The sequence below is a fragment of the Dermacentor silvarum genome, unplaced genomic scaffold (genome assembly GCF_013339745.2).
Source record: "Dermacentor silvarum isolate Dsil-2018 unplaced genomic scaffold, BIME_Dsil_1.4 Seq848, whole genome shotgun sequence".
Taxonomy (NCBI): Eukaryota; Metazoa; Arthropoda; class Arachnida; order Ixodida; family Ixodidae; genus Dermacentor; species Dermacentor silvarum.
Window position 1 is genome coordinate 12875 of NW_023606866.1, and position 17151 is coordinate 30025.

At 46.5% G+C, this 17151-nt stretch overlaps 1 protein-coding gene across 1 annotated transcript; it reads right to left on the bottom strand.

The window, feature by feature from the left end:
• Nucleotides 1–865: 865 nt before the first annotated feature.
• Nucleotides 866–11839, bottom strand: LOC119435703 (dual oxidase; the record flags this gene model as incomplete). The annotated part of the gene is made up of 3 exons (XM_037702439.2): nt 11641–11839; nt 10646–10824; nt 866–984 (listed from the first exon to the last, which is right to left on the bottom strand). Coding segments are annotated over exons 1-3 (415 nt in total), but the record flags the coding sequence as incomplete, so codon positions are not given.
• Between the last annotated feature and the right edge of the window lie 5312 nt (nt 11840–17151).

The window sequence follows — 17151 nt, forward strand, 5'->3', positions numbered from 1 at the left end:
AATATCTAAAACTTCAAGAACATCACTCTCACAATTTCAACTAAGCACGAATGGCTTCAAGCATACTCTAGCACAGGGAAGATAATATCTGACGAAATGTTCAAAGAAGGGTGCTTTGCATTTCTATCAGAGAGAGACAGAAAGAGAAGAAAATACAAGGAGGTTAGGCAGTGCAAGTACTGGCTGGCTACCCTGTGCTGGAGAAAGGGTCAAAAGGAATAAAAGGTGGTAGAAGAAACAAAAAAATTATAGTAATAAAAAGCATTTGGACTCGCAGCCCCAGTGTTCTTTGCACAGAGCTGTCAACTAACATGCTCATGAAGCTGACTCTGTCATTCTGCATGGTGATTGCTCAGAGGGAGTGAAGACGTCTTGCATGTCTGTTGAAGGGAGCATTGCTTTTTCTAGCACACCTTGAAGCATCGAAGAATGGGGCGGTAGTCGGCCTAAGTTAGTTTCATTTACAAATTACTATCCTGTGCGGTAAATTCTGAACCAATTGTTAATCGGAGTTTCTTGAAAATGTACGCATGTGCCTCTAGGGATGTCATGGCTGCAACTCGGTGTCAACTTTGTTCATTATGTGTTCATTATAGGCTTTTACATTAGAAAGTATACTTAGACCCTGTAGTACTATTGCAAGTGTGATCATTGCTGTGCAGTAGACTGCTTTTGCATTATGAAACGAGGATCAATGATTGTATGCGGGTAAGAGGTGTGGGTAAGGGTAAGAGGTAATAGAGTAAGAAGAGAAACAGGGAGAAGCATTCGTCCTGCAGTGGACATATGTATAGGCTGATGATGCTGATGAAAAGGTGAAAGTGATTGAAACTTACGACCAGCATATCAGTTGTCACTGCCTCACCTTTGACGTGGAAGAAAACGTTCTTCTGAATCTCGTGTGCTCTTATATCCGTGGCTGCGAGGATGATGTCGTACATGCGGATCTTCCGGATGCCTTCGATTTCTTTTGCCGAGAACATTCTGTACAAAAGTAGGAGAGGCAGACAGCCATTACAACATAAGAGAGTAGAGAAAAATTCAAAATTTTAAGTTCTGAAAGCAGATGGACATATACTGGTTAGAAATGAATGGTCAATGCCAAAATTCACATTTTTGCCTCGGCATGCCAACGTAGATGGCGGGAGTATAACCTCGATATCTTGGTGCAAAGAGTGACAAATGTATGTGACTGTCTGTTTATCCCATGGAAGCTTCAACCAGTGTCTGCAGCTCGATAGAACAATATATTTTGTGTTGCATCAAGATAAGCACTCTCAACCTTTGCTGCACGCCATGCCTATTGCTGGCATTAGGATGTTCTGCATTGGGATGACCTGGCAATGGGATGTTCTGCAGCGCAGTTAAAGAAAACGTTGTCTCTGCGATTCAATCAGGACTTAGATCTGTTCATATCGTTAATAAGAAAGCCCGCTGTAGTGTAAACATGCAGCGTATCAGAAAATACCTCACAATTATTTTACTTAGTGTGATGCTGGTGGGGATGAATTACAGTAAGGCTTAAAAAAAAGGACGCGCGAAGGCTGTAATTTTTGTAACCTTGCGTTTTGCCATTAAAAACCATAGGTGACAGAATCTTGGGTACTGCAGCCAAGTGTTTGGATGTCAAACAAAAGTGATGACGTAACTTTTTTTTACCTATAAAAACTGTGTTGGAGGCTCAAGTCCTTGGGAGGGCGCATATACAGTTGGTATTATTAAATGTTTTAGAGAGCGTGTCGGCATGCAAAATGCATACAGGCGCAACTCATGAGCAAACGTAACCTCTCTAAAGACATAACATGGGCTATTTTCGGTCGGTTAACTTTAATCAGAAGTGTTGCACCCCTTTATGCCTGAACAAAATAGTGGCATGTGCAGTTTAGACTGCCTATGTGATCTGTGCAGGACATCCCTGCCGAAGAATGTAGTAGATCCATAGGTCAACAAACTCACTCATGAGTCGACTCACTCAGACTTACTCTGTCCCGTGAGTCTGAGTGAGTCCAGCTAAGAATTTTTGCGACTCTGAATCCTAGTGACCCTTAAGAAAAACATAAGTGTGTCTGAGTGAGTGGCCACGGTGGCAACGTTAAATGTTCAACCAAGAGGCACGCACCATACTTCTTAAGACTGCATCACGATAAAAAAAAAATCACCGATGATTACGATACTCCCTAATGCGAAATTTGAGCGCAGCTTTACACGTGTTCTCAATGCGCGTGTCAATATTTTGTTATATGGTAGATGGGTTATATTAAGAAGAGAACGCTTTGATTAGCTCTCTCAAAGCTAGCTTGAGTAGCTCTCTCAAAACGCTTTGAGTAGCTAGTTTCTTGAGTAGCTACGCTTTGAGTAGCGTAGCTACTCAAAGCATAGCTACTAAAGAAACTTGGAGGTTAACAAAGAAGCTCGAGAACAAGTTAAGAACCGCACAAAGAGCGATGGAACAAAAAATGTTAGGCCTAACGTTATGAGACAGAAAGAGAGCACTATGAATCAGAGAGAAAACGCGGATAGCCGATATTCTAGCTGACATTAAGAGAAAGAAATGGAGCTAGGCAGGCCATGTAATGCATAGGGTATTCAACCGGTGCGCCATTAGAGTTACAGAATTGGTGTCAAGAGAAGCGCATCCGAGGACGGCAGAAAACTAGGTGGGGTGATGAAGTAAGAGAAATTTTCAGGTATAAGTTGGAATCAGCTAGCGCAAGACAGGGGTAATTGGAGATCGCAGGGAGAGGCGTTCGTCCTGCAGTGGACATAAATATAGGCTGATGATGATGATGTCAGCACCGGTAGAATGCAATGATTCTACACTTTTCTTTCCAACGACAGTGGTAAGCTACCAGTCAGGATTTGGCAATGCCTGCCGTATCTATATCGATATCTGTCCATCCGTCCGTCCATCCGTCTGTCTGTCTGTGTCCGTCCGTCCATTCGTCTGTCTGTCGGTCCCTCCGTCGGTCTGTTTGTTTGTTGGTCTGTCTGTCTGTCGGTCCGTCGGTCCCTTCCTCCGTCCCTCCGTCTGTCTATCAGTCCTTGCGTCCGTCCGTCTGTCTGTCCCTTCGTCCATCCGTCCGTCCGTCTGTCTACCTTACTGCAAAAACCAGCGTGTTCCAGTGCCTTCCAGTATGAAACCAGCACATTTTTGACACTGGATCGCACTGGGGACGGTGGCGGTCAGTTGGACTCACAGGGACACTGGTGTGATCGCTAGAAAAGAGATGGGTGCACTGGACGAGATGCTGGTTTCACCACTATGACGCTGGGCCGCACTGGTATGTGCTGTAAACACGCTGGTTCTCGCTGGACATCAGTGGCGCGTACTGGAAACTTGTGGCCGCACTGGTTTCAGTATGCAAGCAGTATATAGGTGCTGTTGAATATTAAATGCTTGATAATGCTTGATACACTTTTATCAGGAAATAGTCGTCTTCTGTTCTAATTAACGCGCTATATTTTAAAAGAAACCTTAGAAAGAATTCTATAGACTTCTGGGCGAATTGTATGAGCTGGAATGTCTGCATCCGATCCATTATATTGATGATATTCATAGTACCAAAGTGCAGTTACAGGCACCGAAAATTATAGAGCTGCTCAAGTGCGTGTGCGAGCGCAGCATTTTATGGCAGAACAGCCTTGCAGCAGGTCTCTGGGTGATGAGCGCCGACACGTACTGTCAATGTAAATACTAGACAAAGAGTATGCTGAACTCATTGTTAACGAGCCGACTCTAATGACTAAAGTGTTTTTCTAACATTACCAAAAACTATTTCGTGACATTAAGCCACAGAATTTCGATGCGTCTGCCAGAAAACTTGTGGCATTGCTGCCCTAGTTCAATCAGTATAGTTAAGATTAAACAAATAAAAGCCTTAATATCAATAAAGTCAATATCAATAATAATATCAATAATATCAATAATATCATGCATTGATTCGTTAGCGAAAGGAAGGACGCCTGGCACAGACAGCCTTACTGCCGAATTTTATCAGTGCTTTCGCTCCTTCTTATCACTATTATTACTTCATCTGTACCATGAGGCCTTGGAAGTAGGGTACCTATCTGCCACAATGTACGAAGGGCACACTGTCCTTACAGCCAAAAGCAAAAATGCGACTAAATTGCAGAAAGTGGATAGCTATCGATTTGTTTATGCAATGTGGATTATAACATTTTTGCAAAAGTATTAGCTAACTGTTTGCAAGTCACGATAAAATCTGTGGTAGGTGATCATGAAACATATGTGGCATGAGAAGCCGGTCTAATGAGACCAACATTTATTTTGCGAAATTGGTGCTAGTGCGTGTAACTGAGGGGATTGGGCAGGTGGCAATGGTATACAGCTAGATTTACTAGAACATATAAATATTATATCCCAGCTCCTTAGAGGTGTTATAATATGTTAAGCTAATGGCTCGACGAGACTGATAGTCAACGGTCCTCTCTCCGATGTGATTAGGCGTTTATCAGCAGTCAGACAAGAATACCATTGTCACCGCTTCTGTTCTGCTTGCATTTAGAGCCACTTTCCATGTGCATTCTTACAGAAAGAAATTTCCAAAGGTGTCGAGTGGATAGGGTCAGAAAAAAAGAAAATCGATTGAATGATACGAAAGGCTTTCAAGAGGGCCGGTAGGCGTTCCAATCAACGCGAGCACCGACAAGTTTCTAGAGCTTGGACTTCACAACTCACTACGAATTAATTGAGGTGCACGACGTTGCGCAATACGAACGATTATCCAAGTCAACAACGATCGACGCATCCTCGAGTCGCTCGGCATCACGTACCGCACTCAGCATGGAGAAAAAATGGTGGTTCCAGCCTTGGTCCGCGACCGCCTGATCGTCCCGCCACTTCCCAAGAACATGCATCCGACGCATCACGTCGGGCGACGCAACAAACGAGCTAGTGACCTTCAAAAAAAATTTTGGGGCAGTGTACGTAGACGGTGTACGTAAAGAAATGGGGCGGTGTACGTAGACGCCACGCGATATGGCGAAGTAAGAAGCGCACATGCGATCGCGGTTGTAGACAGCACGGGCAAATGCCTCGCGAGTGCCACAGTGACCACGGGACACACGGAGGTGGCAGAAGAAGCCGCGATAGCCTTAGCACTTGCCACGGTGCTGAACGCTGCGATCGTCATCAGCGACTCGCAGGCAGCAGTCCGAAGCTTCGCGCACGGCCGCGTCTCACGGGAAGCAGCCCACATACTCCAAATCTGTGAGGACGGGGACTCGATGTCACAAAATTCTACGGTCTTCCTCCTCTGGACCCCGGCACACACCGACGTCCCACTCGTGGGCAACGAGGTGGCCCACGCTGCGGCTCGAGGTCTCACTCGCCGAGCCGTGGCAGACTACGTGGCCGCCACCTCCGCCCCCGAATGCGGGGCGTTGGATCTGCCGGATCGAAACACTACGACAGACATGTTGCAACAACAACAATCACAATGGCTGTGGGGCGATCGCTTGACCACCTTCAGAGACCTCACACAACACTACAGAATCGAAAGACGCAAATTCCCACCACCGCACGTTAAATTAAACAGGAAAGAGGCTGTAAACTTACACTTACTACAAACACACAGTTACCCAAGTCCGGCAGTCTTACGCCACTGTTACCCTAGCTTATATCCGACTGATGCGTGTAAAGCGTACGGACTCAGAGCAACGCTGCGACACATGCTCTGGGAATGTTCCGGCAACAACGGTACTGAAACCGCCGCCGTTCGCGACACGCCCATAACGGCAGGCGTTACTATATTAAAGGAAGCCTCGAGCTCGCTCGTTCCCGCCGTTGCCCCAGCTGCTGGGGCCGCCGGGGACCTTCTCCATCGGCGTCGCCGTCGCTGGGAGGCGGCCCTGAAAAGTTCGGAGCTGGAAGACCAGCTCTGGGCCGTCCGGCAAGCTGAAGATGCCGCCCGAGTCCAAGGACTTTGAGCCGACACCTGAGGCCACTAAAAGCAAAGTGCCAGCACTTTAAATAAAGTTTATTTCTTCTTCTTCCAAAGGTTTAAATTACCGTTGAATGAGGTTGTGGTTTTTGCATATGCAGACAACGTGGGCTTTTTTTTATCTTGTACTGGTAAAAAGAGTGTAAAAACTGCTCTTCCAATTACACAAGATTTTTGTGCGGCTTCTAGTCCTAGTGCTAACTTTGCAAAACGTTCACGTTTTTGGTTTGAGCTGTGGGCCACAATGCGATCACACTATTCAGGCATTCAATATAAGAAAGATCTGCCCTATTTGGGAGTGCCTCTCTCACAGTATCGAAATAGCAATACTCATTGGTCGGGAGAAGTTGGACAAATGCCACATAAAGTGAGTTCAGGGCGAGAGCGGAGTTTGTCAATGTTCAGTCGTGCTAAAGAGTGCAATGTGCTCTTAGTTTCCCCTCTCACGTATATACTGGACGTACTTCACTGCTCACGACTTCGCATTTAGGCACAGGGTCGCGTATTTGCAACATTTATTTGGAGTTCGAGTAGTGAATCGATGCAGCGTGAAAACCTGTTCCTCCCCCTTGAACGTGGTGGCCTAGGATTTCATAATCAGAACTGGTTTTGGCCCGTAACCCCCCCCCCTCTCAAGAAAGAAAGAAAGAAAGAAAAAAGAATTATGTCACTGTTGCGTCAGGCAAATTATTTCTCCCCTGTTTTGACACGATAGCAGTAAAACAGTGTCACGATAGTGTCGCAGCCAATGCGGTGTTGGCGGCGTCGTGCCTTAAGGCTCATTGACACTAGGCCGACACGACTCTTATTTTGGTCTGCCGACTGCTGGCGACAGCAGTTTACAGGACGGAAAACACTGTGACCAGCAGTTTAGAGGAACGAAAATGCAGATAATTACTGCTATCGTGTAACAAAAACAAGCGACAACCTTTTCTTAGATCAGCATGTCCAATATATTTTGCTCTGTAAGCGTGTCATACCTATTCGAAACTAAAACAAGAAAATTGATAAGTTTAGGTTCGCTGGGAACTATACCGAATAAGTTGCTGGACTTCTAAACACAAAGAAATAGGGGAGAGGGGGAGGCAGACCTATAAAGGCGAAATGTTTACAAGCATTTCTGCATTTTTTAAACAAAATATTTTTATAAACGCTGATAAAACGTTTTCTGAGTGGGTTCCGGTCGTCGGAAAGTGCGTTGAACTGAAATAGCATTCCTAAACATACAATTTTTTTCTCCTTTATAAAGTGGTAATGCGATTTATTTGCAAGAGAATAGTGCGAATCATGCTTGGTAATTGGGAACAATAGCGCTTGGTGCCCCACTAATGTTCAAGGTAAACCGCTTCTCAGTAAAATAACAAGACTTTTGTTCTCAGAAAGTTTTACATTTGGAGCCCCAAGTTACTGGTATTACAAGCAAAATGTGAAATTCGCATTCGACTACAATGCCGCTTTGTCAACGCAAAATTTTGCGCATGAGCCCTGCGATCGTGCTTCATATTCAAAGCCGTGACGATTCTTATTTACTGGCTCGGTGGGATGTTTTATGACTAAGTTACGAGATCTTGTCCCTGCCCGCGAGAGATGGGGTTATTTGAAAAATAAAAATATATGGTAAAAATAAATTCTGAGAGTTTACGCGCCAAACCCACCACATGAATATCAGGCACGCAGTGCAGGACTCGGGATTAATTTCGACCAGCTGGGGTTCTTTAGCGAGCACCTAAATCCAAGTACACATGAGCATGTTTGCAATTCGCCCCCATTTAAATGCGGCTGCCACGGAAGAGCTCGAATCAGTGACTTCGAGCTAAGCAGTGCAATGCCACTGGGCAATCACATCGGGCGGTTACATGGAAGATACACTTAACATACAAGATTCGTTGTCTTCATAGTGCTGGTAATAATAAAACTAACGCTAGAAAAAAATATGGATGGTAGTTGGAGAGTGCCGTGCTATGCTAGCACGCAGTCAGAGCACGAGAAAGCGCATGAAAATGTAGCTATTCAAGCCAGAGCGTAGCAGTGACAAAGCAGAGTCCCCCCTTTGACGTCACGGGAACGCCGTTTGCAGCGCCGCCATTGGTAGCGCACGACGCCAATACCGCCAGTTTCTACAGAATAGCATCGTGTGCTGTGCGAAATACAATTCGCGTACATGTCGTGAGTTCGACACGAGGCAGATAAGGCGTAGCACTATAGAAACAGCAAGAAAAGCACCATTGTCTAAAACTAAGACCAGTGCTCCGAATTTGCGCATTATCAGTCTGGCACATGTGGGCGAACGATATATGTTAATCCATGAAGATGTTGCGACGTCGAACCGGTAAATCAGAAAATAATTATATAATACCCGTTTGTAATACATTATATGCCTATAATACAAGGATGATAAAGGCCTAGATAGAACTGGAATTCAAAAGTAGCAGGGCAGCATATCTATCTTGTATATGTATATATAGTCGACACCCGTTGTTTGATGTCGGCTAATTCGACTTCTAGCCTAATTCAAACGCACAAGAATGACCCGGCGAGGAAGCATCCAATGCTACGTAAAAAAAAAGAAAACTCGTTTACATCCAACGCAAAAGCATGGTACACCAGCTAATTCCAACTCCATCAGTGCCTCAGCGTGCGTGCAGCGGTGAATAAAAACTCGAAAAAAGGCCGAAACTCTGCAAACAGTGCTGCTGCTTCCCTAGGCGTAAAGCTGTTTTTTTTTTTATCTTCTTGCGGCGAACCCTGCTCCCACCAGTGAAGCTCCCGTTTTGTTTCATAACGTGTCACTCTGTGGAAGCGTTTATATATGTCGTTGCTCTACCATCAAAAATTTGTTGAGCCGCGCCCAAAAGCAAGAAAGACATTGGAAAAAGGAAAGACTTCCTTTTTCCTCCAAGCAATAAAAAAAATTTTGAATTTGTGCTTTTTGTCAGCTTTTGTTAATTCGACCTTTAGGAAATTTGACCAAATATTGCCATCCTGCAAAGCTCGAGTTAACGGAAGTCGACAGTACTACAGATTTACAGAAATCTGTCCTTTGAAACACGCATTTGGCTGCTTTTAGACGATGTTATATAACTATGAGAGTCTACGTTGTATGCTGGATATGAAACAGAAACCATTCTGGCCGGGTTCAGGTTAGGATCCAGACCAGTTGGTGCATCCTACGTTCTGTTTGCGTTCAGTTCCAACATGAAAAATATTACATTTGAATGAATTTAAACCGGTTCCTAGCAGTAATGAAGAAATCAGCTTTGTTAGTACACTTTCTTAGACCGATTTCAGTGATGCATCGGAAGGATGCTTCAGTGTTGCCTTCTCTTGCAAAATTGTAATGATAGTTCGAAAATTTCAAATATGCATCCATGATTATATTTCTGGCATTTGTGCATACGGTCCATTTCTTTATTCCATTCGACCAATTTTTTACCACCTTTGGATCTCTCGCAAATTACGCATTTTAAGGCAGGTTACGACTACGACATTTTCACAGCGAGTTAGCGTACGTTCCAAGCACGGTGTTAAGTGACCTAAACTCTCACAAGACGTGGCAAATATTTTTCTCTATTTTAGCTTGTAAACAATCCTGCTACACCATTTTATGTCCAACATGTGAATGAAGTATGAATGCATATGTTTGATGTCCAGCACATGAAGTGAAGTGTAACACGTGCGCCTCAACGCTTATTGCGTGCCTAACAAAAATAGCATTAGAAATTAAGAATGTCTGTTAACAGCCTGTTCAAAGGGGCTGGTTGGTTCATCATTAGAAAAGTAGAGAAACAGCGCGACACAGGACAAGTAAAGAGCACAGGACAGGGCGCCCTGTCCTGTGCTCTTTACTTGCCCTGTGTTGGGCTGTTTCTGTACTTTTGTAAAGAACGTCTGGTTAAGGCACACACAGTGCGTCCCTGGATCTGAGTGCCATCCCACTGCGCCTCACAAGCCTTGTTCAGTCTGAGTGAACAAGGCTGCCGAGCGGGAGCCGAAATGTCTAACCCTTTTGACAACACCATTTTGGTCGACGTTCTGCTAATTGTGCTTCTAATAAGAATCCCTAGTACCCTGGTCGTAACTTGGCTGCAACGGCTATTCATCAAGTGGCCATTCATCAAGCAGCCACGCTCGACACGGAAGTGTCTCTTGTGGATGAGGCACTATCGATTCAATATATTCCAGGGCTATATGCCACTATTTTCCGGACACTATTATTACGGGGGCTGACCAAGAATTTGGACATTTCACATGAGCAGCGCCGAATTTTTCTCTGTTCATGTACAGTGGCCTAAGCTGTGTACTAGGCCAGACAGCAGCAAGTTGTCTATTCGGGAACATACCTAGTGGCCCACGTTGTCTGTTCAGCAAGACAGCGGCCAACACCTACCTTGTGGCCCAAACTCACTTTCAAACATACAAAGTAGGGGGTAAAGCCAAAGGAAGTTTGAATAATCTGCTTTTATGGTCAAGCTTCGATACCGTGGTTGTCTGCGTGCACATATCACCTATTTTTGATGCACTTGGGACCACCTCAAAGACCAGCCGCATGCGTTCGTATTGTGCGTGCATGAAGGACAGTGCACGATCCCCCACCCCTCGTCACTCGTTGTGAAGCATGCTCCCAGTATACCATGTAAATTAAGATGACATGCTTCGCAAGAAAGAAACCAAAGATAACGCACCCATTTTGCCGGTTCTCAAACCAGAAGCGATCGGCATCCCGGAGGCGTTCGAACTGCTCCCGGATAATTTTGCGAAAAAGCGGGCCAGGCCGGCCTTCGTCGGACTCCAGCATGCCACCCACGAACAGATCCACCTTGTCCAGCTGGTCACGGTACAACTTGCGAAGCTTGTCGAACAGCTGCGAGTGAGGCATTGCGCTGATGTTAGCCAGCTTCCTAAATAATTATTATGAAATCAGCGGGCACTATCCTTTTTCCTTCCTTTTTTTTACAGCCGCCACGAATAAATCGGAACATTTGTGTCGTACAAAGTATTTAATTTGGTAATACTGATCATACAATATACAGAGGTTTAACTGCTAACAGCAGCTTTAAGCTGTGAAAAGGTTGAATATTGTTTTGTACCGGCCAAGCGAAAACTTCGATAACCGAGCAGGCAATACTTGCGATCGATACAAAGGTCGAAGCATGACGCTACGAAATCTAAGTGTAATCTTTTTTTGCCCGTGCGCAAGCAGACAAGAGCATTTTTCAATGTAAAAAGTGGGCGGGTTAATCTTCCCCACAGTGCCGTGACTAGAGTGCTGGTGCCTGTGGCGTGCCATTACACCCCTCCATATGTCGCTCTGTATGTGATGTTTGCTACGCGCGCCTGTGTGGCACGTTGGCAAATAGCTCAAATGAGAATGAGTGCCGTGTCAGATAAGCGCTCGCAACGACACATAAGATGCACTTTGAACTCTGTAAATCTGTTACAAGGTTGTCGGTGGGCTGTTCTCACGGTCACGTGGGGGGGTACCCACATGGCCAAAATGCCAAGAATACTACTAAGTTTCTTCTGCTGAAATGAGCAGGATAACTTCGGGCTTCATTTCCCATCTCACAATGGGAATGAACAATGAATGGGTGCCAAAGGGCCACTGTCCTGCGGGCACCTCAATATTCGCACAGCTTTAGAGCGACTGGTCTGTTCCCCAACAGAAACGCCTACTCGCCTCCGAGTTTGTGCGGGCGAGTTTCTCGTTGATCTGTGTCCAGTTGGTGATTGGCGGTAAGCCCAGGTGACGGCGCACTGTGTTGTAGTCTGGAAGCCCGTTGTCCCGGCCCCGCATAATGTCCAATGCCGCAAGGTCACGACGCGTAAACTCCACAGGGCCGAACAGCTTGTCTGCAAGAAAAAAAGACAAATTAAAAACATGAAGCAAGAGGTCTACGCAAAGTTCCATGTTTTGACAAAAGGCTTTAAGCAACCTGTGCTTGGAGAATGCCATGCCAGTGCCTGCTACCCAAGAAAAGTTAGTGGACACGAACAGTCTTGTCACCAGAAGACTATTGCTTACGGGCTGAAAGTGCATGGTTACCATAAATTGCAAGAGAAAACTGCAATGCGTAAAGGATGTAGCCAGAGCTCAGATTCATGTTTGCAGTGCAGACCTAATAAACACTCACACAGAAAGGCAGAAGCAGATTAGACGAGCTATGGCATTAATTGTAGCCAGATGCGCCAATAGCTCTAGATTTGGTGGCACCTTCAATGAGGCCTCCATTGAATCGCGAATTCGCACCACATTTAGTAACGCTCAGTCTTTCCAACGATGAAAGGGAAAGCTGCAGAGAGACATCCTAACATGGATTTAATTTGGTTATACTATTCCAGTCAATCTGTGCCTTAGAAAACACGCCACTTGGGCAAAAAATGATGTACAACTCCATGTAAACTCATTCAGTTCAATCAGTAGCGCATATTAGGCAATAACACCAATAACACGCCGGAAGAGTACAGAAAAATGGCTTATATTTTCTTCCATTGCCAACTTTCAACTTCTACGCAATGGATGCCAACAAGACATTGGGCTATGTAGGGTTTGAAAATTTTCTCATGCCTACATCACTGTAGATGGCAGCAAGGAGGCATTACATCTTCACTATGTCGGAGAAAATGTGCAGAAAATCTACCCGGTACAAGCTGTAACGCCACGTGCACAGAAACTGAGGCTGGAATACGATGCTGCCAGACATGACGCTCACTTTTCGCCACGCAAGTAACGTCTTTGTACGCTTCATGCCAACTTTGGCCACGTGCCACAAAACATCTGTAAGTAATTTGATGCTTGTCATACGAGGGTTCGAAAAATTTTACTTCATTGTAACTTTACGTATCTGTACCTAGAGATAAAGAACCAAGGCATCATAGCAACATCATTTTGTTAATGAATGAATACGCAAAGCTTTACTTTATTGACCTCGCACGCATTCACAGGGACAGATTTTTGAGGACGTCGAAAGTGAGATCGCTAAAATTGAAAATCGCAAAAAAATGCCCACTCAGCACACATAGTCAAAAGGCAGCCATACGATTGCAACAAGCCGCAGCGGGGTCACGTCAACTGCTGAAGACCGAGCCTGAGAAGAAATAGCTACAAATGTGGTTGCAAAAGGCCCCGCGAAAGCGCATGAACCGCTTGTCCTGCGTCGAGTAGATCCTGTATGGCATACCTGAAAATTTGATATTTTGGTAGAGTGTGCATGTAAAAAATAATATTACTGTGTCGCCCTAAGGTGAAACATTGAAAGCAAGGTTTAGTGTTGTGCGTCTCAGAACACTGGCGTCTAGACTGCACTGCCTCTCAGCTATTTTGCCCAGCATCGGAGACAGTCTACATAGACAGCTTCAGGCCCAAGTGATGGAACGCGCCTGAAAGACGAAGCGAAGGCACCTTTGCGAAGTGACGCCATCCGCACCAGCAGGAAAATCCTAAGAAAAGTACATATTGTAACGAGCATTGTAACATATTGTAACGAGCATTGTAACATATTGTAATCGACGCCCGAAGACGGAGGTTATCCTGCAAGTTCTTCGTCGAAGCCGCCGCCTTGCTGGACTTCCACCGAACCCAGCGGAGTTGGACATCTCCCGCGACGCGGAAGAGCAACGGCCTGTCCCAGCCTCTGCCGGTTCTGTCCAGCAACTACGAGATGCACGTCCTCGCTGGAAAACCGGGCGAAGACGTCGATGAATGGCTCATTCATTACAAACGGGTGAGCGCCTACAGCAAGTGGAATAGCACTTCTCAGCTTTCCAACGTTGTGTTCTTTCTCACGGATACCGCGTTGGTGTGGTTTGATAACAACGAGGAGACATTCACAACATGGGAAAGATTTGTTTCGCAAATCAAAGAGCGCTTCGGTGACTCCGTGACGAAAAAGAAAAGGGCCGAGCAGACGCTTTCACAATGCGCGCAAGTGCCGGGCGAAACATGCATGACCTACATCGAGGAAGTGCTAAAACTCTGCAGAATGGTGGACTCTGGCATGTCCGAGGAAGACAAAGTCGGGCACATCCTAAAAGGAATCGCCGAGGACGTTTATAGCTTTCTGATCGCTAAAGACAACCTGGCCTCCGTCGCCGGCGTCATCCGGCACTGCCGCACGTTCGAGCAGCTTAAGACGAGGCGCGTTACGCCGAAGTTTGGCAGATTAGCCAACGTTACGACCGTTGCAAGCATAGATAACGACCAGTCGCTCGACCTTGCTTCAACAATCCGTCAAATAGTTTGAGAAGAGCTCAGCCTGCAAGACTCCCGCCTCGACAGCCACCACTTGTCTACGAAAGCGGCGCTCCCTCTGACGCTCGATCACGATAGGCAGAGCCACGGTATTATCGCCAAGGCCCCGTGACTTATAATGCCGGGACGCGACCAGAGCAACGTCGACCCTACTACCAGGACCCCAATTACGACCAATACAACCGATCCCAGCGAACACAGGAGGCGAGTTACCCAAAAGAGAACGAATTCAATTACCGCCCACAGAAAGCAAGCATTGGTTTTGAAGAGTATACAGTGAACCGTGACCCTCCCGTGCTACAGCTGCGGTTCCACGGGACACATAGCTCGTTACTGTCGCCAACACCATCAGTCACGAAGGACACCGCCGATGTTTTCGCCACCTGGAACCCGTACATCGCATGACCCATGGACCAGTTCACTTCCCACAGACCGTTTCTCGCGCGAGATCAGACGCAGCGATTCGCCACAGCAGCCGCAGCCTGACACCACCAACTAACTGCCCTCGTCGTTCTTCGTCCCCTCGGCGCCGTGCATCTTCGCCCCCACCGGGGAAACTAGCATCCGCGGCCGATGGAGGTGAGGTCGCCAGACGGACTTTGGATGAAATACCTCTGCCTGCTGTGATGATCAAAAACAAAGTGAATGTGCTAGTTAACGGATTGCCGACCATTGCTTTAGTTGATACTGGTGCGAATGTGTCTGTCATGAGCCTCGCTTTCAAGAACCGCCTAGGCCACGAAGTTATGTTTTCATGGGACAATGCCGTTACCTTTCGTGGAGTGGGCGGCGAGTGGCTCCACCCCCTCGGTGTTTGCGCTGTAAGTGTTACATTGGCTGGGAAAGTGTTTGTGTCGGAGTTTTTACTCCTTGCCCGCTGTTCGCATGGTGTAATTCTCGGCATAGATTTTCTTCAACACTGCGGCACTTCTGTGGACTGTGGAAATGGTGAAATACATGTGAACGAGGTGCTTTTACCCGCGCTTTCTGAACAAAGCTCGTGTGACGAAGAAAGGGATACACTCAGTGTGCTTGATGAAGTGCTTGCCCCCTCATGGTGCCTAACGCCCGTTCGTGTTTCTGCGACTACTGTTGACGCTGCTTCCGTAGACCTCGTGATTAGGCCCCTCAGCATTAACTGCGCTAAAAAATGTATACTTGTGCCTTGCTCTGTCGTGTGCATGACGAGAGGAGTTGCAACATTGTGGGTGCTGAATTGTTCCGCCACGCCAGTAGTCCTGCCTCGAGGCATGAAAATTGCCCTTTTCGATGAAGCTTCATGCAGCTCAATAGCAGTACTCACAGCAGAGCCCGCTTCTGCTTACTCCCCATGCGATTATCGCCCTTCTGAAGAGCTGATTCTCGGTATGATCAGCAAGGCTCTCTGCACATCTGAGCGTCAAGCACTGGTACAAGTCCTGTCCCGACATGTTGCTGCATTTGATGTTACTCACGGAGATGCGCCACTTGATTTACCATCATCACGAGCTCGCCACAAAATAGATACCGGCTCCGCACATGCCATCCGCCAGAAGCCCTACCGCGTGTCATCCTCCGAGCGCAAGGTTATCGCAGAACAAGTTAAGGAAATGATGAAAAAAGGTGTTGTTCAAGAGTCGTCCAGCCCATGGGCAGCTCCAGTAATCCTCGTCTGGAAGAAAGATGGCTCCTGGAGATTCTGCGTAGATTACAGATGCCTAAACGCTGTGACGAAGAAGGATGTCTACCCACTACCGCGAATCGACGACGTCATCGATTGCTTACACGCTGCTTCTTATTTTTCGACGCTTGATCTACGATCGGGGTATTGGCAAATACCTATGGAACCTAAAGACAAGGAAAGGACCGCATTCGTGACCCCAGATGGCTTATTTGAATTTAATGTTATGCCTTTTGGCCTCTGTAATGCTCCCGCCACCTTTGAAAGATTCATGGATACAATATTACGTGGCCTAAAGTGGGAGATATGCATGTGTTACTTGGATGATGTTGTAATCTTCGGCCGTACGTTGGAAGAACATAACGCCCCCCTGAGTCTTGTTCTGAGTTGCATCGAGAAAGCTGGACTAGTTTTAAACTAAAAAAAGTGTCGGTTTGGCGAGCGTCAAACATTGGTTCTGGGACATCTAGTCGACAAGGATGGCGTCAGACCCGATCCCCGTAAGATTGAAGCAGTCAGCTCCTTGAAACCACCACAGACAGCACGAGAACTTCGATCCTTCATTGGTCTGTGTTCCTATTTTCGTCGTTTTGTACCCCGATTTGCCGATATTGTTCACCCGTTGACATATATTCTGCGACAGGATGTAGCCTTCACATGGACACCGGAGTGTGACGACGCATCATTCTCGCAACTGAAGTTTATACTAAAGTCAGCACCCCTCTTGCGTCACTTCGACCCATCTTGCCCGACTGAAGTGCACACCGATGCTAGTGGAATCGGAATAGGAGCGGTACTTGTACAACGTCACAACAACGCCGAAAATGTCGTCACATATGCCAGCCGTTGCCTGAGCAAGTCGGAGCGCAATTATACGGTTACAGAGCAGGAATGTCTGGCAGCTGTTTTCGCCGTGCAGAAATTTCGATGTTATCTTTACGGAAGACCATTTAAGATAGTCACCGATCATCACTCTTTATGCTGGCTGGTTGGCTTGCGTGATCCCTCAGGTCGACTCACGCGCTGGGCGCTGCGCCTTCAGGAATACAACTTCGTGGTGTCATACAAGAGTGGACATCGTCATGCCGACGCAGACTGCCTTTCTCGCATTCCTCTTGCGACTTCCGACTGCGAAGCTGAGAATTTTGATGACTATCTCGCTGCCATTACTCGTACGTTCCCCGACGCGGCAGACTTTCAGAGAGAGCGACGCAATGATCTCAACCTGGATCCGCTGTTTGCCGCCGCTCGTACTTCTCAAGGCAGCGGTCGCTTCACCA